Source organism: Petromyzon marinus, chromosome 4 (genome assembly GCF_048934315.1).
Source record: "Petromyzon marinus isolate PM22_M1 ecotype Great Lakes invasive population chromosome 4, UKy_Petmar_22M1.pri1.0, whole genome shotgun sequence".
Lineage (NCBI taxonomy): Eukaryota > Metazoa > Chordata > Hyperoartia > Petromyzontiformes > Petromyzontidae > Petromyzon > Petromyzon marinus.
Window position 1 is genome coordinate 5,339,241 of NC_133670.1, and position 20,719 is coordinate 5,359,959.

A 20,719-nucleotide genomic window follows, 5' to 3' on the forward strand; every position below is an offset into this window, starting at 1 on the left:
CTCCTCCCCGCCATCACGGCCTCCTCCCCGCCATCACGGCCTCCTCCCCGCCATCACGGCCTCCTCCACACCATCACGGCCTCCTCCACACCATCACGGCCTCCTCCACACCATCGCGGCCTCCTCCCCGCCATCGCGGCCTCCTCCCCGCCATCACGGCCTCCTCCCCGCCATCACGGCCTCCTCCACGCCATCGCGGCCTCCTCCACGCCATCACGGCCTCCTCCCCGCCATCACGGCCTCCTCCACGCCATCGCGGCCTCCTCCACGCCATCACGGCCTCCTCCACGCCATCGTGGCCTCCTCCACACCATCGTGGCCTCCTCCACGCCATCGCGGCCTCCTCCACGCCATCACGGCCTCCTCCCCGCCATCACGGCCTCCCCGCTATCGCGGCCTCCTCCCCGCTATCGCGGCTTCCTCCACGCCATCACGGCCTCCTCCATGCATCGTGGCTTCCTCCACACCATCACGGCCTCCTCCCCGCCATCGTGGCCTCCTCTCTCTTCGTGGTGGTGGAGGAGGGATGAGAGGAAGGGAGTGAGAGACAAGAGGAAATGCATACAAGGGGACACGAGAAGAGATACAGTGAGGGAAAAAAGTATTTGATCACCTGCTGATTTTGTATGTTTGCCCACTGACAAAGAAATGATCAGTCTATAATTTTAATCGTAGGTTAATTTGAACAGTGAGAGACAGAATAACAACAACAAAAATCCAGAAAAACGCATGTCAAAATTTGTATAAATTGATTTGCATTTTAATGAGGGAAATAAGTATTTGACCCCCTCTCAATTAGAAAGATTTCTGGCTCCCAGGTGTAGTGGAATAAATAGGCGCATGGGGGTAATTGGCGCGGGAGCAGGACAGTAGGGGGTCATATTGGGACGAAGAGGTAACGATTGGGCCAATTAAGCTGGGGGAGAAAGGGACGGCTGTGATTGGCTGGTGTTGTTAACAAGGCTGGAGTGGCGTCTAGAAGTCTGGCGAGGTAACAGGCGCACGGGCACGCGGAGCGTCGTTGGGACTGCGGGTTAATTAATTGGGGTGTAATGATAGCGGGGATAAATTGGGGAGACGCGAGGAGAAATGGGAGTTGGAGTCGGGGGCTGGACGAGGCAAGACGTGGAGCAGCTGTAGAGAGAAGCAGTTAGCAGTGGAGAGAGCATAGTCATAGCAAAGAGCGGAAGACAGAGACAAAGCAGTTAGCAGTGGAGAGAGCATAGTCATAGCGAAGAGCGGAAGACAGAGACGAAGCAGTTAGCAGTGGAGAGAGCATAGTGATAGCGAAGAGCAGAAGACAGAGACGAAGCAGTTAGCAGTGGAGAGAGCATAGTCATAGCGAAGAGCGGAAGACAGAGACGAAGCAGTTAGCAGTGGAGAGAGCATAGTGATAGCGAAGAGCGGAGAGCAGAGACGAAGCAGTTAGCAGTGGAGAGAGCATAGTGATAGCGAAGAGCGGAAGACAGAGACGAAGCAGTTAGCAGTGGAGAGAGCATAGTGATAGCGAAGAGCGGAGAGCAGAGACGAAGCAGTTAGCAGTGGGGAGAGCATAGTGATAGCGAAGAGCGGAAAGCAGAGACGAAGCAGTTAGCAGTGGAGAGAGCACAGTGATAGCGGAGAGCGGGGAGCAGAGAGGAAGCAGTTAGCAGTGGAGAGAGCATAGTGATAGCGGAGATCGAAGAGCAGAGACGAAGTAGCCAGCAGTGGAGAGAGCACAGAGACATCGGAGCTGACGGAGAAGCGGAGATTGGAGAGACAAAGGCGGCGAGCGAGTCGAGTGGAGCACGGCGAGCGAGCTGTGGCAACAAGGCAACTGTGGAGCATTGAGGACATGTGGAGAACCGTAAATAAAGTGGTGTTGGAAAAAAGACAAAAGTTGTCCGAGTGAAATCAACCACTACACAGGTAACGAGCTGAGATTAGGAGCACACTCTTAAAGGGAGTGCTCCTAATCTCAGCTCGTTACCTGTATAAAAGACACCTGTACACAGACACAATCAATCAATCAGATTCCAAACTCTGCACCATGGCCAAGACCAAAGAGCTCTCCAAGGATGTCAGGGACAAGATTGTAGACCTACACAAGGCTGGAATGGGCTACAAGACCATTGCCAAGCAGCTTGGTGAGGTGACAACAGTTGGTGCGATTATTCGCAAATGGAAGAAACACAAAAGAACTGTCAATCTCCCTCGGGCTGGGGCTCCATGCAAGATCTCACCTCGTGGAGTTGCAATGATCAGAAGAACGATGAGGAATCAGCCCAGAACTACACGGGAGGATATTGTCAATGATCTCAAGGCAGCTGGGACCATAATCACCAAGGAAACAATTGGTAACATACTACGCCGTGAAGGACTGAAATCCTGCAGCGCCCGCAAGGTCCCTCTGCTCAAGAAAGCACATATACTTGACCGTCTGAAGTTTGCCAATGAACATCTGAATGATTCAGAGGACAACTGGGTGAAAGTGTTGTGGTCAGATGAGACCAAAATGGAGCTCTTTGGCATCAACTCAACTCGCCGTGTTTGGAGGAGGAGGAATGCTGCTTATGACCCCAAGAACACCATCCCCACCGTCAAACATGGAGGTGGAAACATTATGCTTTGGGGGTGTTTTCTGCTAAGGGGACAGGACAACTTCACTGCATCAAAGGGACGATGGATGGGGCCATGTACTGTCAAATCTTGGGCGAGAACCTCCTTCCCTCAGCCAGGGCATTGAAAATGGGTCGTGGATGGGTATTCCAGCATGACAATGACCCAAAACACACGGCCAAGGCAACAAAGGAATGGCTCAAGAAGAAGCACATTAAGGTCCTGGAGTGACCTAGCCAGTCTCCAGACCTTAATCCCATAGAAAATCTGTGGAGGGAGCTGAAGGTTCGAGTTGCCAAACGTCAGCCTCGAAACCTTAATGACTTGGAGAAGATCTGCAAAGAGGAGTGGGACAAAATCCCTCCTGAGATGTGTGCAAACCTGGTGGCCAACTACAAGAAACGTCTGACCTCTGTGATTGCCAACAAGGGTTTTGCCACCAAGTACTAAGTCATCTTTTGCAGAGGGGTCAAATACTTATTTGCCTCATTAAAATGCAAGTCAATTTATAACATTTTTGACATGCGTTTTTCTGGATTTTGTTGTTATTGTCTCTCACTGTTCAAATAAACCTACCATTAAAATTATAGACTGATCATTTCTTTGTCAGTGGGCAAACGTACAAAATCAACAGGGGATCAAATACTTTTTTTCCCTCACTGTACAAGAGGATAAAATGGGTAGAGACTGAGAGACACGTGAAAAGAATGACACATGGGGAGAAAGATGAGAGGTAGAGAGATGCGAGAGAGACAGATATGACGCAAGGGACACGAGGTGGGAAAGACGAGGACACAGGGACAGAGTTTAGGGGACCCCCGGATTACCTTTCTTGAGCCGGATTACCTTTCAGGGAGCATGACCTCCCATTTGAGAAACACTAAACTTCTCTAGACAATGTTTAAACATAAGATCAACGATAGGGCTGATGTTCAATGGCGAACAAAACAAAGCATCTCGTGGTGAAAAAAAAAACAAGGCATCTCGTGGTGAAAAACAAACAAACCCAGGGTTCATTTCCATGAGTAGTCAGCTCATGCTGTCGTTCTGCACTATTACGCGTAGACACACAGAGCCGTGCCTCCGTTGCTTCTGATGCTTAGCAAGGGCCGTCATCTTAGTTGTGGGATTTATTCTGCGTGGAGAGTCAGCATGAGTAGTCGTCGGGGGTTGTGTGAGTCTTGAATTTCTCAAGCACAAGCACGTGTTGTGCTTACGCTTAGTGCAGCGTCATGCTGGGCAACGCGAGAGGGCCATCCATTTCTCACCGTGTATTCTGAAGTGTCACGTGCAGTCGCCCCCCCCACCTCCCTCCTTCCTATACATTTTCATTACAGAGGACTGTTTAAAATATCTAATGCGTGTGACTGAAATTGGAAGTTCAAACATCTCGCAGTGTTAACTTTGCACGATTTGACAAAAATGTATTTCAAAGCGTAATACTCTACATCGACGCAGCCATCATAGTCATGGACGGTCTGTAGTGGCAGCAAATATATAGCTGATGTATGTATGTTGAACTTCTTTCGCACCGTACGCAGCCAACCGTGCTCATCGGAGGTCATACCATAAACACGTTCCACTCGTGGCTGCAGAGGAACCTGCCTTATCTAGCGGCCCAATAATCCATTACTGTAATCCATAACAGCTGCTGTGAATATAATTGCAAGTAAAACACTTTTAATTTCCCATGCGTATGCGTGAGCAATGCAATGTGTGTTTGACCACTTGGCGAATGGAGTGTATATCCCGAACCTCCGATTGGCACGGTTGTCTACGTACGGTGCGAAAGAAGTTCAACATACACAGGTGCATTACCATTTACCATTGTTATTTACGGTGTTTCATGCCTAACCTCGTGTAGTGTATAGGGTATAGTACATTTTGTACTCATGCGCTTCTTTAATAATTATCATGAGATATATTGTTTTTGTTTGTAGACGTGGTTAACTTTTTAAACAAGATCATGTATTTGCTTAATGGAATTTAGAGAAAAAAATAATAATCAAGGATGGTATTAACAATTTCACTTGACCACTTAAGTTGTGCGACATGCACTCTTCATCCACATGGGTAGCATGTGCTCACTCTTACTTATGCTAGATCACAACTGGGCTATTCCGATATTTAAGTAATACATTACTTGACTGATTATCGGTTCGATTACTCGTCAAATTCGAAATCACTCGACGAATCAGATATCACGAAAATAATTGGGGAAAGAAAAAGTCTCACCTCTGTTCCCACGTGTGACGCTGTTACATGAGGTGGTGGATGAGGGCGTTGTGACATCACCAGCCTGGGCGTGACTTGGGGGTTTCCCGCCTTCGAGAGGATAGGGTCTGCCACATTTATAAAGATGCATGAGTAATGTGCCTCCCAAAAAAGTAGTTGATTAAAATCTGTAATCTAATAATCGACTTAATGTACTGATCTCAAAGCCAGAACCCACAATTGTTGAAAACCTGACCCCTTTAACGTTCATGATACACTGTGACAATTTTGGGTCAAAGTATCACTGGCAATATAGCACAGTGCTAAACTGTAGTTATTGTGAATTTAGTCACCCAAATGTGGACAAATCTGATTGTTGCTTCCCCTAGTGAGTAAAACGGATTAATACAGTATTTGCTATTGATTCACAGGCAAACAATATTCATATTGAAATATAATTGTATTGCTTTTTTTGTCACATATTTTAAGATGCATGAGTAATAAGGGGCCGTCCATAAATGACGTCACGCGATTTTGGATTGATTTTTGACCCCCAACCCCCCGTCGTCACAAAAAGTCAGACCCCCCTTCAAATATGACGTCACAAAGATCTGCCCCCCCCCTCCCAAAAAATAAAGCATGGTTCAAATCGCTTTAAACTATTGTCATTGTAGTGCGTATTCAATGTGGCGCTGCACTCTGATGTTGTAGGAGAAAACATTTATAAAAAAAGTCTATTTAATTAAGTAGAACGTGTTGTCTGTATTTATTTAAAGTTGCGCATTTTGATGTGACGTCACATTTCTGAAATCCCCCCCCTCTCGTCTGACCCCCCCCCTAGGTGCGTGACGTCATTTATGGACGGCCCCTAAGCCACTTCAAGGTGCATGAGTAATATAGATACCGATTGGGGTGTGTTTGTTATTAGTTATGCTTTGCCATTCCCGCACCCACGTTACCGCAGTTGCTCAGCTGCTGACGATAACTGAAGACACTCACCACAGAATTGTCCAAGTTTCTCATCGCCTTAAGGTCAATTGCCCACCTTAAGTCCAATTATCTGACTGATGATTCCCAGAGTAATGATTCCCCGCATTGATTGCTTGCAATGCTTCAAAATAAAGTTTTTTCTGGCTTTCCCCAGGTAAACAGGGGTATTTCAATAACCGTATTATGGCAACAGGGCTAAAATATGGCATGATGGATAGAGTCGAGTTTAAGTGGCAGCGAGGATAGGACGTACTGTATGGGTGTAACCCTGACAGCTCGTGTCTGAGTACAATACAATACTGTATTTGATGGTATGAAGGCAACGTTTCTTGACATGCCTAACGCCATGAGTCATAATCGTATTGTTCAAGAGTAGCATTGTAAGTTGTGTAATTATGAACATTTATAGTTTTTTTACCGTTCCCTACAAGAATGCAGGTGTTAAGATGTTCAAACACCAAATAGACACATGCATTGACCACACTTCCTCGTGGTAAAACATGCAAACAAACCTGCTTTGATAATATATGCATTGTCTTTGGAACGGATTGGCCTACACTAGAGACAGCCTCTCCTTTATAGCATTGTCTCGCGAGCGTTATAGACCAGAGAACGCCAAAAAGCAAACAGCCAAAAGACAATGCAGATGTCGAGGCATTAATCGGCACGCCCCATCCTGTTAGCGAGTAGCTCCCCCTTCTCATCAACAGGGGTCTATCACGTCAGTGTTAATGACCATGGCCCAAGGGGCCAACGACAATCCCTGGGAAGCGGATCCTGGGACACATTCCCCAGACCCCGGGAGGAGGGACCGGGGGATGATGTTACCTTCCAGAAAGTTCTGGAAGGGAGGCGTGGCTAGGGCGGGGCAAGCCACGAAACAGTATATAAGCCGGACCTCTCAAGGGTCTGGCTCAGTCATCTCCAAGCTGAAGACCGAAGACCTGGGCTGAAGTTAGGACCCTGGACCCCAAGCTCCGTCGTCCTTGTGAGGCTAGTGGTCAGGACCCGAAGACCCTGGCATGGTTGGGTCAGCGTAGCCTCCCCTAGGGCCCCAGCCGGAGGACGGGGAATTAACGGGTTCCCAGTGTTAGGGCCCGTGTAGTCCGGAGGCCATACCTCCCCAGGTATCGGGTGAAGGGGCCGCTACCCCTTTGTGTCAGGGACCCTGTAAAATAGAGTGTTAATAAATATCGTGTTGCCTCGCAAGAAGTTCCCCGCCGATTATTTACCCACTGCACAAATATCAAAGCATTCATAGTTCGGGTCGAGCAGACATGGATATAACATCTTAACACGTATGCTTGCTGGAAAGGGTACTACCTATTTCATTTTCATCATCTTTAAACCGGCAATAAAAAGTTCAAGAGATAAGTTGTGTTACTGTCTCTGAACTACCTGTTTAAGTGTTGTCTGAGTCGTATACTGTGGTGTAAAGCAGCTTTTCTTACATCTTTATAATTTGAGAAGGCTGGAATAGGGGAAAAGTGCAATATTGTACCGAGGGATGATGGTTTCTGAATGTTTGAGGACCATATAGGCCACGATAATTCATTACGGGATATAAAAATATTTAACAACGATATAAAACTATTGTATTTAATTGGTAATGAAGAGATGATAATCCACATTAGGGCGAGTACGAGGGCGCTGGGGTGGGCCCTGGACCACAACATTTTAACTTGGCCCAACCCATATTGACTTTTACAAAAACGAAACTACTGTTTTTTTAAATCTTACCAGGTAAGGCCTACTTAAGTGGCTTATGTGGGAATGTATCGCAGCCAAATACTATAAACGCATGTTGATTCTAAATGTGGAGGGAAAACTGGAGGACCCGGAGAAAAATTCACACGACCACGGGGAGAAGACGCAAACTCCAAAAGGCGTCAGGGTCGGGATCGAACCCACGACCTCCTGTATACCAGGTGAGGTAGTAAACATCTCTTGAGCAATGTTTAATAATTATAAGCTAAGAATATGAATGCACATTACAATTCCTTATAGGGGAAACACATACTAATTAACGGATTACTAACATAGCATATAATCACTAGCACACATTACAACTAATTACTAATCTACAACTCATTACTAATCATAACCAATGACTGATTACTAATCGATTATATAATTACAATACCCCCCTCCGCCTCTAATCACTGCACCTCATATGAGTTAAGTGATGACGTCACCCTGCTGCTCTATATAAAACCGGGAGCAAGCGAGGGCTTTACCATTCTGGTGAATTGCCCGATGATGCTGGATGTATTTACCAGCGAAACGTCGTACTCAAACTGTAAATGTTGTGGATTCACTCTTCAACACACCGGTGGGCTAAAGTAGTGAATTATTTGTCTCTTGTCAACGTGACACTTTTTTTTGCTGATTGGCCGTGTCGGGTGGTGGAGGGTTACGACACATTTATAAATAACGCGATCTAACCCAAAAACCTTTATTATGAACAATGAAGTACTGTCATAGTGACCCCCACTTTGCCCTCGCCCACTCCTCCTTCCGAATGGAGCTGCAACCAAGCCTGATCCATAACGGAGCGATGCGATGCCGAGATGGTAACTCCCTCGCCTGGTATGCAGGAGTTCGTGGGTTCGATCCAGACTCTGATGCCTGTATACTTGGAGTTTCCGTGTTCTCCCCGTGTTCTCCCTGTGGTCGTGTGGATTTTTCTCCGGTTTTCCCCTCCACATTTAGTCTCAACTTGCCTTTAGAGGATTTGGCTGCTATCCATTTCCACGTGATAAGCCACTTCGTTGAGCTATCATTTGTCGCCAGGTTGCTTCTGAAAAAGAGCTATATAGCTCAGTCGGCCTAACGTGGTAAAATAAAAAAATAGTTTAATAATGTACTGTATAGTTTTAAATATACTGTAAGAGTTGTGATTATGTCGATAGCCTCGATCGTTAAAACGTAAATGAATAATTATTAAACTGATTTGGAGTTCATTCACATTGAATACCGGTCCAGCCTACAGATAAATTATGAGCAATAAGACAAAAAAGGCGCCAAACTTTTGCGTAATTTTCATAAAGTTAGAGGGCATGTGTGACAATACAGTGATGTTTTATGATGCTTCCAATAAGAGGTGGACTGCCGGCTTAAATCCACCCCCGTGAATTGAGATGAAAAAAAAATCAGAGGTCTACATGGATATGAGGCTTTGAGCAACGACTAGTCAAGCATGGAGAGGATGAGCTGCTGAGCCTTCAGGCTTTACCGTGTCTTAAAAGGCAGTGGTTAAATTTAGATCGATTGCACTTGCATGCCCATTTCAGATCTGCATTGCAGGTCAGACTGTACGGCACTGCATTGGCGTATTCTGTCATGGCATATAACTCGCCAACCGTTCTCCTCGTGCAACTTTCACGCGAAATAGTTTGAGGTCACATTAGAGTCAATCTGCCGAATTCCTTGATGTCTTGGCGTATTTGATTTAAAAAAATACAGTTTTACTAGTACCGTAAATAAAATTGGGGGAGTAGAGACGCGCACACACTGGTAGTGCTTATCGCACTGAGCCATTAATCCAGACAACTGAGTTTGATCATGGCCACAGCGAACATTATTAGGGTAATATCTCGTATTGACCAGTCTGGTGAAGTATGGTCACAAACACCCATGACAGACACGGCAGCAGCGGACTACCAGCAGTATCAATAGACATGACTTTATGTAAATCCAAAGGCTTAAACATACAATAGGATCTGATATTTCAATGCAAACATGTACTGTAAGTCAACATCCTGTAGAAATAGTGTGAATGTCTGCATGTTGATATAGAAGTGGTGGTATTTGACACTCCTGCATCACATGTCTTTCAGAGTATGTGCAACGCATGATCCGATCCATCAAAGCATTGCTTGGACACGAACGAGGCAAAATGTGAATTATATATCACATTTTTAAAAAAGAATACTTAAATTTGGTGCATAAGCTAGGTTAACCGTCCTTGTGTCAGATGTCTAATGATGTCATACATAAGGCAGTACGGTACATATGAGGTTCATATGTTGTCCTTGAAATTTATATTGGAAGTGTAGTTTTAACAAATTAATACTGATAACATGCCCGCGCTCAAATTATAATTGGTTACTGCTCGTCCTTGGTGGCCCAAAACCAGTGATGGAAATTGCACATTCAGAAAGGGGTACTCATCATATCGGCCCATAAACACAGTAGTTGGCACAAACCAGAGGGATTTAAATACTTCCTATGGGAGGAGGGGGCCAGGGGCAACCCTAATAAATTCAAACTCTTTAAATGAGTGACTTACATTAATACATACATTCAAATCTATGCATGTTCTGCAAAATACATTACTTTCTCATCTATACTGTCAAGGTGTACAGTACTGCACTGTAATTGTGATTTCAGGCAAGTGCCACGCACATTAATCTTATTTTGTACTGCGATTTCTTTGACAATCAGGTGTGTGACCTTTACACCCACGTCGATATGTGCCTTTCCACATCCGTGCAGTCCCGCATTGGCATCTCAGAGAATTGTGTTGAAGGGCGTGGCATTTTTTACACGCGGCACTGTCATCCCACTCATTGGATGACTTGCCTGCAGCACGGAGCCTGTGCAGAAAACCCATTGGTAAAAGCATCTCATTGACATTCCGGTGAGTTGTTGATCTCATCGTTTTTAAAAAATTCTTTGTGATTTGTAGACAAACATCTGACAACTGTTAATGCTGTTTCTGATGCCATGGAATTTGGTGGGATGTATTGCCACCGTTTTTTTTAAAACGTTACATAGGAAGACGACTGACATTTTTTTTGTTTCTTCAGCCTAAATTAGCCCCATGTAGTTTCCTCCTGAAGACATCAACAAGATATTTGTTTTCCAGTATAGAAGAGTTCCAGTATTAAACGGTGCTAATATAACAAGTAAAACCCAACATTCCAAAGCTCCCACCCCCAGATGTACATAGAGCCCACCTGTAAAAAAGTGGAGAGTAAATATCACGTAAAACACGGTAAAATATTCTAAACAAAGAAAGTTAAAGGAAAAACCACGTGGTATGATCTGTAAAATGAAAGTTGAATGGAATGTCCCATTGAAAGCAGGCCACTTGTTCAAAAGCAGCAACAATTACCAATCTCGGATGGTTGCTTCTCCTGATAACGTGCACACGAGCACTAATGTATAGCAGGCACAGTAGATGTAGATCAGTTGAGTTAATTGTACACAACGATACACGACTGTACTGTAATCTCAGAGTTACGTGAGTAGGTTATTGTTTGGATGTTGAACTTCTTTCGCACCGTACGTAGGCAGCTGTGGTAATCGAGGTGCGGGGGAAGGTCAACAAACTAAACACAAAAAGCATTTCTACAGAAATGAGCTTTCAATCTAGATGATTTAAAAGTGCATAGCTCCAATGGCTTCCTAAAATCGGAAGAGCGTTCCAGACGGCCACAGAAGGGCATCAGAAAGCGTGCGATGCAGTGCATTTTTGTCATAATGACCCAAGTTAGTAATCCCATCAATTCCATTGGCAGCCTTCAGTGTTTGTGGGAAATTATACATTCCCATGGTGGGACCCATAATATAAATTGTCAAACATCCGAGAGGAGATGGGTTGTGGGAGCTGTTGCGGTATAACGGTCAGCACACTGGACTTGCAATCCAGAGGATCGGCAGTTCGATTCCATCTCCTGGCGCGGCAGTTGAAACAATGGGGCAAGTTTCTTCAATCCACCACCGCGCCTATGTTCGCCAAGCAGTATTAATAGGTGCCACCACAGTCAATCGATAGGTCCCATGCAAGTGTGGGTACCTCCTACATCTTCCAACACATCTGGAGAGCGTGGAAGAGTAGACCAAATCCCATCTAGAGCCCCCTCTAGTGGAGGCGCGACCACAAGCAGTGGTTTGAGGAAGCAAGCCATTGATGGGTTGAATCTTGACCTTTTAAAAGAGAAATTAGGCCAACTCTAGTAATGTATTCATTTCTAATAATTCATTACTAACATTTTACTGGAAACGGATTTTGAAAACGGTTACCGTTTAACCGGTTATCGTTTTAACAACCCTAAGGTAGAGTTATGACCTCAAATGCCCTAAAGCCTACCGCATATGCCTTTGAAGGCCGAGATGTCCCTGTGAGTCCGTCCTGATGGGCGTGGTTGATTGCGTTGCGGGCGGGGCTCCCTCTCATTGTAGGCGGGGCGTTCGTCTCGACGGGCGTGGTCCGTGCGTGACAGGCGGGGGCTGCCATCATTGTGGGAGGGGCGTCCGTCTCTGTGGGCGGGGTGGTGGGCGGGGCATGACCCGCGAGGAGGCGTGGTCCCGTCAGTGGCCGGCTCGCGCGTCTGGGGAGCTGTCGCGGTTCGGCCTCTCTCTCCTCTCGCTCGCAGTCTCCTCTCAGACTCCCCCCCTCCCCTCCTCCATGCCAACCTCCCCCTCAACCCCTCTCTCTCACTCCTCCGTCTTGTCCGTCTCGCGCTCTCACCCGCAAGCCGCCGGTGCTCAACTCTCTCGGCACGGCCCGCCTCGCACGAGACATGCGCCTGCAAGCGGAGGTGAGAGAGGGGCGGTTCCGCGTCGGTGTGTGGTGTGTGTCTCTGTGTGTGTGTGGTGTGTGTCTCTGTGTGTGTGTGGTGTGTGTGTGTGGTGTGTGTGTGGTGTGTGTGTGGTGTGTGTGTCTCTGCGTGTGTCTCTGCGTGTGTGTGTGGTGTGTGTTTCACGTTGTGTGTGTGTGGTGTGTGTCTCACGTTGTGTGTGTGTGGTGTGTGTGTGCGTGTGGTGTGTGTCTCTGCGTGTGTGTGTGTGTGGTGTGTGTCTCACGTTGTGTGTGTGTCTCACGTTGTGTGTGTGTGTGGTGTGTGGTGTGTGTCTCACGTGTGTGTGTGTGGTGTGTGTGTGTGGTGTGTGTCTCACGTTGTGTGTGTGTGGTGTGTGTGTGGTGTGTGTCTCACGTTGCGTGTGTGTCTCTGCGTGTGTGTGGTGTGTGTCTGCGTGTGTGTGTGGTGTGTGTGGTGTGTGTGTGTGGTGTCTCTGCGTGTGGTGTGTGTGTGTCTCTGCGTGTGTGTGGTGTGTGTCTCACGTTGTGTGTGTGTGGTGTGTGTGTGCGTGTGGTGTGTGTCTCTGCGTGTGTGTGTGTGGTGTGTCTCACATTGTGTTGCAAATGAACTGTGGGCATGCGTGGACTTTGCGATTGCTGTTGATGATGGTTGGTGGTGGTGGTTGATGGTGGTGGGTGGTGGTTGATGGTGGTGGTGGTTGATGGTGGTGGTGGGTGGTGGTGGTGGTGGTGGTTGATGGTGGTGGGTGGTGGTTGTGGTTGATGGTGGTGGTTGATGGTGGTGGTTGATGGTGGTGGTGGTTGGTGGTGGTGGTTGGTGGTGGTGGTGGTCGGAGTTCACTCGGGGCTGACCTTCAGCCCTGGGCGCAGGCGCGGTGCGGGGTGCGACCCAGTGGGGCTGTGGCCGCCCTGTAAGGCGTTGCTCATCGTCATGTGTGTGTGTGATGCTCACTGTGTGTGTGATGCTCACTGTGTGTGTGATGCTCACTGTGTGTGTGATGCTCACTGTGTGTGTGATGCTGACTGTGTGTGTGTGATGCTCACTGTGTGTGTGAGATGCTCACTGTGTGTGTGAGATGCTCACTGTGTGTGTGATGCTCACTGTGTGTGTGATGCTCACTGTGTGTGTGTGTGATGCTCACTGTGTGTGTGATGCTCACTGTGTGTGTGATGCTCACTGTGTGTGTGTGATGCTCACTGTGTGTGTGATGCTCACTGTGTGTGTGATGCTCACTGTGTGTGTGAGATGCTCACTGTGTGTGTGAGATGCTCACTGTGTGTGTGTGATGCTCACTGTGTGTGTGTGATGCTGACTGTGTGTGTGTGATGCTGACTGTGTGTGTGTGATGCTGACTGTATGTGTGTGATGCTCACTGTGTGTGTGATGCTCACTGTGTGTGTGTGATGCTCACTGTGTGTGTGTGATGCTCACTGTGTGTGTGTGATGCTCACTGTGTGTGTGTGATGCTCACTGTGTGTGTGTGATGCTCACTGTGTGTGTGTGATGCTCACTGTGTGTGTGATGCTCACTGTGTGTGTGTGATGCTCACTGTGTGTGTGTGATGCTCACTGTGTGTGTGATGCTCACTGTGTGTGTGATGCTCACTGCGTGTGTGTGAATTGCTCACTGCGTGTATGTGAATTGCTCACTGCGTGTATGTGAATTGCTCACTGCGTGTATGTGAGTTGCTCATCGCATGCGTGGGTAAGTTGCTCATAATGTATATGTGTGTGAGTTGCTCACTGTGTGAGTTGCGCACTGTGTTAGTTGTTCACCATGTGTGTGTGTGAATTGCTCACCGTGTGTGAGTTGCTCACTGCGTGTGTGTATATATGAGTGAGTTGCTCACCATGTATGCGTGAGTTACTCGACATGTGTGTCGCTCACCGTGTGCGTGTCGCTCGCCATGTCGTGTGTGCGTTACAGTTACTATGTATACGTGCGTGTTGTGCGGTCCGCAGAGTTGTCGGTGCGTGTGTGCTGCGGTGCCCATAGATGGTGCGAGCGCGATGCAGTCGTCAATGTGCGGTGCTGTGCTTGTCACCTGTGTGATGCAGTCTGGGTGCTGCAAGCCGATTGTGCTTTATATGCGTGTGTGTACTGCAGTGCTAGTGTGTGTGTGTGTGCGCGCATTAGCCATGCGCGTGTGTTCCCCCGGTGACCGCATTACGCATGTGTATACTGCTGCAGTCACACGCACACTCTGTGTGCATTATGTATGAAGTGAGGGAATACTGCAATACAGCAGTGTGTGTACACCGCAGTCACTGTGTGTGTGTTGCAGCGACGGTGTGTGTGTGTGTGTCGCAGTTACTGGGTGGGTGCGCATTATGGGTGCGCATTATGTAGGCGGGGAGCGGTGGCGCAGCGGTTAGCGCTACGCTACGAAACCCCGGCCACGCGAGTTCGATCCTCGCTCACGGCGGACACCGGTGACGATTATTTGGACCGGTCCTGGGTTCCTCCCCCAATGTCGACTCGAAGGAGTAACTGGTGCGGTGTTTAAACTTCCACCACTGGGGAGACAAAGGCGGCCGGGCGTGGCGCTGGTGGCCACCCCACACGTCTCGTGTGCCGTGCCGGCTTTCATGGGTGCTGCTCGCTAACAGCACTTGCCCCTACAGTCTGTTAAAGGTTATACGGGGGTAGTGGATCTTTGTTTATTATTATGTATATGTATGTGCGGGTATTGCAGTCACTGGGCGTGTGTGTGTGTGCGCGGGGTGTATGTACCGCAGTCACCGTGTGTTAGTGTGAGTGAGCGCGCGCGCGTGTGTGTGTGTGTTGCATTATGTATGTGCGGGCGTGCTGATGATGCACGCTTGTCTGAGCCTGATCAGCTGATACGCATCTGCAGCTCTTGGGGTTGAATGGTCGGGATTGGTATGGGCGGATCTGAGCTTAAGCCACGGAATAATGTACCCGGCATAAATACCGTGTTCAGCGTTCGTTGGGATTAGCCGGGTTTTCTGGCCATGTGTTCGAAACTGTTTAAGGCTGCAGTCTATTTGTTGGGTTTTTTCAGGGATTTTTTTTTGGGTTTGGCTTTCTAAACATTGTCGAGGTTCAAATTTGCACGGGGGTGGTGACCGGATGGCTGTTTTTTTTGGGGGGGAGTTGAATTCAAATCGTGACATTTATTAGCAAGCGTCTAGAGAAACGGGTTAAAAAAAAATCGTCGCGTCTGATGTCATCCGCAATTACAGCCACCGATGTTTGCGTTGCCTCCCCTGCCCCCTTTGTGCCTCCTGATATAGCTGCCGGTGGCGTCTATTAATTACCCACAGTCTCAAGTGTCCAGTGTTACACGACACGACCTGCATCAAATACAATACCCGCACGCTGATTGCTGCCGCAATTGTCACCGTTTAATTCCAGCCTGCCTGCGCGGAGCTGCAACGCAGAAGATGGGGACTCTTTATTTAGACTGCAGTGGGAACCCGATGAGCTGTGAAGCTCTTTCCACAGACGGGCCAGTATGGGCACTGGGTCAGCAAGTTACAGCAGCAAATAATACAACAACAAAAACCGGATAGGAGTGCATAATCAAGAAAATGGTAATAAGCAAATCACTACGTATGAATAAATTATGAATGCATTACTTATGGGGGGCGATTTATCAAGCTTGGGCACGGCAGCAAACAACGATGACAAAACAGTCCCACATCACACCAAGGTAACAACACGCAGTCCCTCAATCAAATGGCACATTAACGTTTATGAGCTTGCTTTATCCTGAAATCGTTTTAAGGCTCTGAGCAATCACTCCATCACCGCGTTCAAATAAGCACGGATCTGGCCCCTTAACTCCATCGGTAGAACCCGAGTTAGTGGTATAAATTCCACATTCCTATGGCGGACTCCAGTACTCTGCGCAGAACACTCGTTATTATAAACCACTGAAGAGATAGGCATATACACGATTGTGGATTCGACCATCGGTGAAGGTGACCCTGTCGAGTTCAGGTTACCCGAAGATGCTTCAGCGTCGGGCGCAGCCAGCCCGGGCTACTGATGCATCCTCCAGCCACTATTGTTCTTATCTCGCCGCTTTATGTACAGTTCCAAGTTTAGAAGCTGCAGTGCAAGTTAAAAGTTGCTCAACGGGCTTCCCGATTATGAAATGTGCCCCTGCCCCACATGATAAGCCACTTTGTTGAGCTCTCAATTGTAGCAGCCGTGTCGCGTCTCAAAAATAAGTTAATACCTCGGTGGGCTTTGCCTGCTAAGTTAAAACATAGTTTAGTTATATTTGTATATATTTTTAAAAGTGATTTGTTTGCCTTTCCTATACTGTGAACTCCTATCGCGATTTTGTATTGTTTGTTGTTGCAACGTTCTGACCTCGTGCTCCTACTGGACATCTGTGAAAAAAGAGCTTTATAGCTCATTGAATTCCTCCATTACAAATAAATATTCTCATGGCCCCTCAGAGTCACAGAAGGCCATCTGCGGCTGTAGGTTTTTGCCGATAGGCATGTGCCACCCTTGGCTCCGGGTCCAATGTTCTGGTGGAAAGTGGCCAGGCATCCGCACTCTGTTAGCTGTTACGCTTTGTTAAACTCCAACACGGACTACCTGCCACCGTTTCAAATTGGTTTCCTGCCCGCGTGTAAAATAATTTTCTATTGGCTTTCTCGTCCTTTTATACAGCTGGCTGAGATGTGTCATTTATTTCACGGACTAGCTCAGAGCTACTGAGCTGATTGGTTTGTGCAAAGTTGACGGCTGATAAGGGGCTGATAGTTATCACGCTGTGCTGTCTAAGCAGTTATTTAGTGTGTTCAGCCGGTTGCCAGGTTGCTACTGTTCTCTTCAATCAATAACGCAGCTTAGTGTACACAAACAAAATCACCGCCGTCTGCTGCCCAGTTTCCATTTTTTTTACTCAGGGTAAAACGTAATGAAATGCTGTGAATTGATAGTTTAATATCTGAATCGTATATGTTTGGCAGTCCATCACTCTGTTACTTTCCGTATGAATGTAAACATGACGTAAAGCTCATGTGTTTTGTTCCGGAACCCTACGCTACCAGCAACCTTAGGGGACGCCTTAGAACAGTGATGGGCAACCTCGACAAGTCAGTGGGCCACATGAGCGGCCCTCTTTCACCTGAGTGGGCCACCAAGCTTGAAATCGTGCTAGTGCATTAACCATGACCCCATGCATATGTATGTACATGTGTTGAACTTCTTTCATACCGTACACTGCCAACCGTGCTCATGGAGGTGCGGGGGAAGGACAATATACGAAAACACAGAAAGCAGTTCTAAAGAAATGAGTTTTCAATGTAGATTTAAAGTGCATAGCTCCAGTGGTTTCCTAACATCGGAAGGAAGAGCGTCCCAGAAGCCTATCTGAAAGCGCGCGATGCAGTGACCCATCTTCGTGTGTCGGTTAGCCAAAAGCCGCCGCTGCGAGGATGGCCGGAGTTTACGTGATAGTTTATGCCCCTTGACGAGATCGGCAAGGTATTGTGGTTCACATTTGTGGCAAGCACTTTGAGCGTGTAATGGGGGGGGGAGGCGACCTTGTAACCCTGACACACTTAGACCAGGCCACCGTGAGGGGCTCCACGGGCGAGCGAGCATGTGGGCCTTCCAAGACCGCAGGTTGCCCACCGCTGCCTGAAGTAGACATGCACAAAGTGCCACACTTGCGATGTCATAAATTGCTTTTAACGCGCTTTTTACTGTCATTCTCGAGAGCTACAGCTTGACTTATTCGAGGCTTTTTTTTATGTCGGTGGAGTTTTGGTTCGAGCGATTAGCTCACTTGCGTGAAATAGCACACCTGCCTTCTGCCCCAGGGGCCTTATCAATATATGCACTCTGCAGTTTGGCAACAAAAAAAGGCACATTTGTCACCATGAAAACAGCTCATAGACACCTCCTAGGGATGTTGGTGTTTTGCCAGCGTGCTTGGCAATCACATTATATTCCATTTGTCGAAATTTATAGTGTGGCATGAGGTGTTGTTTCACAGTGTACTATAAACAGTAAAGTTGTGTTTTTGTTGTTCATTTTAAATTTAATGTTTATAATCTGATAATTTTTCGCTCAAGTGCCACGGGGTGTCCTGTGCCCATCGTTTGAAGGTGCGATTGGGCTCGTGGTACCTCTTGTAAGGTAGTGGCTGTCGAATCTTGTGTGTAAAACTAAACCTTACGGGTATACACGATGAACGATGATTTGTCTACACATCGTTGTATGTGCAAGTACACAGCACTTCTAGATTTGAAGCTTTCGTGACTGCAAGGATCCATACTCTTTGGTTCTATTCGGTAAAGTCACGTAGGTAAAAAATAATAAAACAACAAAAATCACGACGTTTCGGCCACAACACAAGTGGCCTTCATCAGGTGAAGGGACCAAACTGTCAAGCGCAGGTCGCCTCCTTTAAAGGAGGCGACCTGCGCTTGACTTTCTTCACTCCAACACTGTCCTCTGGACAGTTTGGTCCCTTCACCTGATGAAGGCCACTTGTGTTGTGGCCGAAACGTCGTGATTTTTTGTTTAATTTTTTATTATTTTTTACCTACGTGACTTTACACAGCACTTGCATATAAAAAATACACAAACCCATGTAGCGTTCGTAATGGGGAGACTGACCCTCGACATTGAAATGTGGCGTTTGCTTCAACTGCATTTGGGCCCCCAAAAGATAAGCATTGGCCTATGCTCATTTAGGCATGGGAACATTGACTTTAAAAAAATATAAAACACAAACTACATATATAAAAAGATAAAGATATGAAAATGTTCATGTCAGGCTCCTTTTCAGTTATGCGTGACCATTTACGACTCTTACAAGCATCTGTTCTTCGCAAGAGGCGCACCGTCTTTGCAAGCATGCTTCTCCCCAGAACTTGTAATCGATAGTGATTTTATCACTCGCTTTTGCTGCAGGGGATCTGTTTGCGGGAATACGTGTATATTCCTTACTATAGCAGATTTAGCGAACACGTATCTCCACGCCTGAATTTAGGCTTTTGTATTAAATCACGGCTTCCAAACTTGCATTGCAATCCACCACAGTTCCACGTTTGCCAACCCTTTGCCAAGCTTGTTTTCGAATGCATATGTGGTTGCATATTGCGTGCATCCCGTGAAGACTTACGTTTGGAACATAGGTTGTAATCGATTGCTAGTTTGGAAAAGCCTTCGTTAATTTCACAAAATATGAAAATATATTTGACATTCTGCGTGCGGTGAAAGCATGAACAAGGGGTGTTAATACTAATTATCGGAATTACAAGGCACAGTTAGTTTTACAAGTGTGTGAAAAGAGTTGGCCGGTGAGATTGTTATTGGTGATTGTGTAAAAATAAAATTGATATTCTCATTTCGAATTGTCACATCACGCCATGCTGCATGTGAATGAGCCACCATTTCTCCTTGTGGGGAGCGGTGGATAAGCGGTTAGCGTGCTGCGCTACGAACCCGGTGACACGAGTTCAATTCCTGCTCATGGCCAACACCAGTCATAATTATCCGAACTGGTCTTGGGTCTCTTCCCTCAAATTATTACCTGGGGAGATTAAGGCAGTCGGGCGTGGTGCTGGCCACCCACCCCCGAGCGCACCGATCCGGCCTTCTTAGGTGCTCGCGAACAGCAATTGCCCCAACAGTCTGCTATAGGTTATACATGGATCGTTGTCTTTGTTGCCTTAATAGCACACGGCTAAATGTGTATGCTGTAAGTGTGCGTGTGGAGCAGTGAAATGAAACAGTCATTTGAGCCACTTTGTTGCAATTCCATCCACCCAGGTTTCATTCCTGGTCATGCACAACAGCAGTGCCGATTGGAACCTGAACTGGCTCCTGGCCTGCCCGAGATTAACTCGTATTAAAACGAGTACAGTACCCTGGTGCATACCAAACTTAGTGATAGGGAGACAATGCCTGCCCACACCTCCCCTTGTGTTCCATTTCATATTTAATGAGTAGTCACTCTCAGCACTTTAGAGCCTGTGCAGCTAATTGAGAGGGGGGGGGGGTCTTTGTCGTTTGGTATGTGTCTGTATCTATATTCGTGCCTGCAAAGGCAATGTGTCACTGCTGAGCTGCCAGAGACTGTTCTGGGCTGAACTGCTGCAAGGCAAATTAATGTTAGCATGACACCGTATATATTAATACTGTACGGTGATGTGCGACATATATGCAGTTTGTAAGTCCGACATCAATAAATCAGAGCGCTGAGAAGACTGATTTATTACCATTCGTTTTGGTTTTCAAAGTTTGTTTTCCACTTTTTTTAATTTACACTGGATCAATAGAGAATCCTATACTTTGTGAAAACAGTATCATATTAAGACCACAGTAGTCATTCAACATAAAATAAGTCCTCGTACATTTTTACGTAA

The 20,719-nt window shown here is 47.0% G+C and overlaps 1 protein-coding gene and 1 long non-coding RNA gene across 5 annotated transcripts in view; one reads left to right on the plus strand and one right to left on the minus strand.

Annotated features, from left to right (window-relative positions):
* The window catches only part of LOC116938818 (uncharacterized), a 29,988-nt gene extending 17,896 nt beyond the window's left edge, over nucleotides 1–12,092 (minus strand). Inside the window, exons 1-2 of the long non-coding RNA XR_012930452.1 lie at nucleotides 11,900–12,092; nucleotides 4,834–4,940 (exon numbers count right to left, since the gene is read on the minus strand). This is a non-coding gene — a long non-coding RNA (uncharacterized LOC116938818). The remainder of the gene's footprint in view (nucleotides 1–4,833; nucleotides 4,941–11,899) is intronic.
* A 127-nt stretch (nucleotides 12,093–12,219) lies between these two features.
* The window catches only part of LOC116938816 (la-related protein 4-like), a 91,206-nt gene continuing 82,706 nt past the window's right edge, over nucleotides 12,220–20,719 (plus strand). For all 4 annotated transcript variants that reach the window (XM_032946497.2, XM_032946499.2, XM_032946500.2 and 1 more), the window contains exon 1: nucleotides 12,220–12,350. In XM_032946497.2, the coding sequence (XP_032802388.2) occupies nucleotides 12,333–12,350 (18 nt within the window). In that variant the 5' untranslated portion in view covers nucleotides 12,220–12,332. The remainder of the gene's footprint in view (nucleotides 12,351–20,719) is intronic.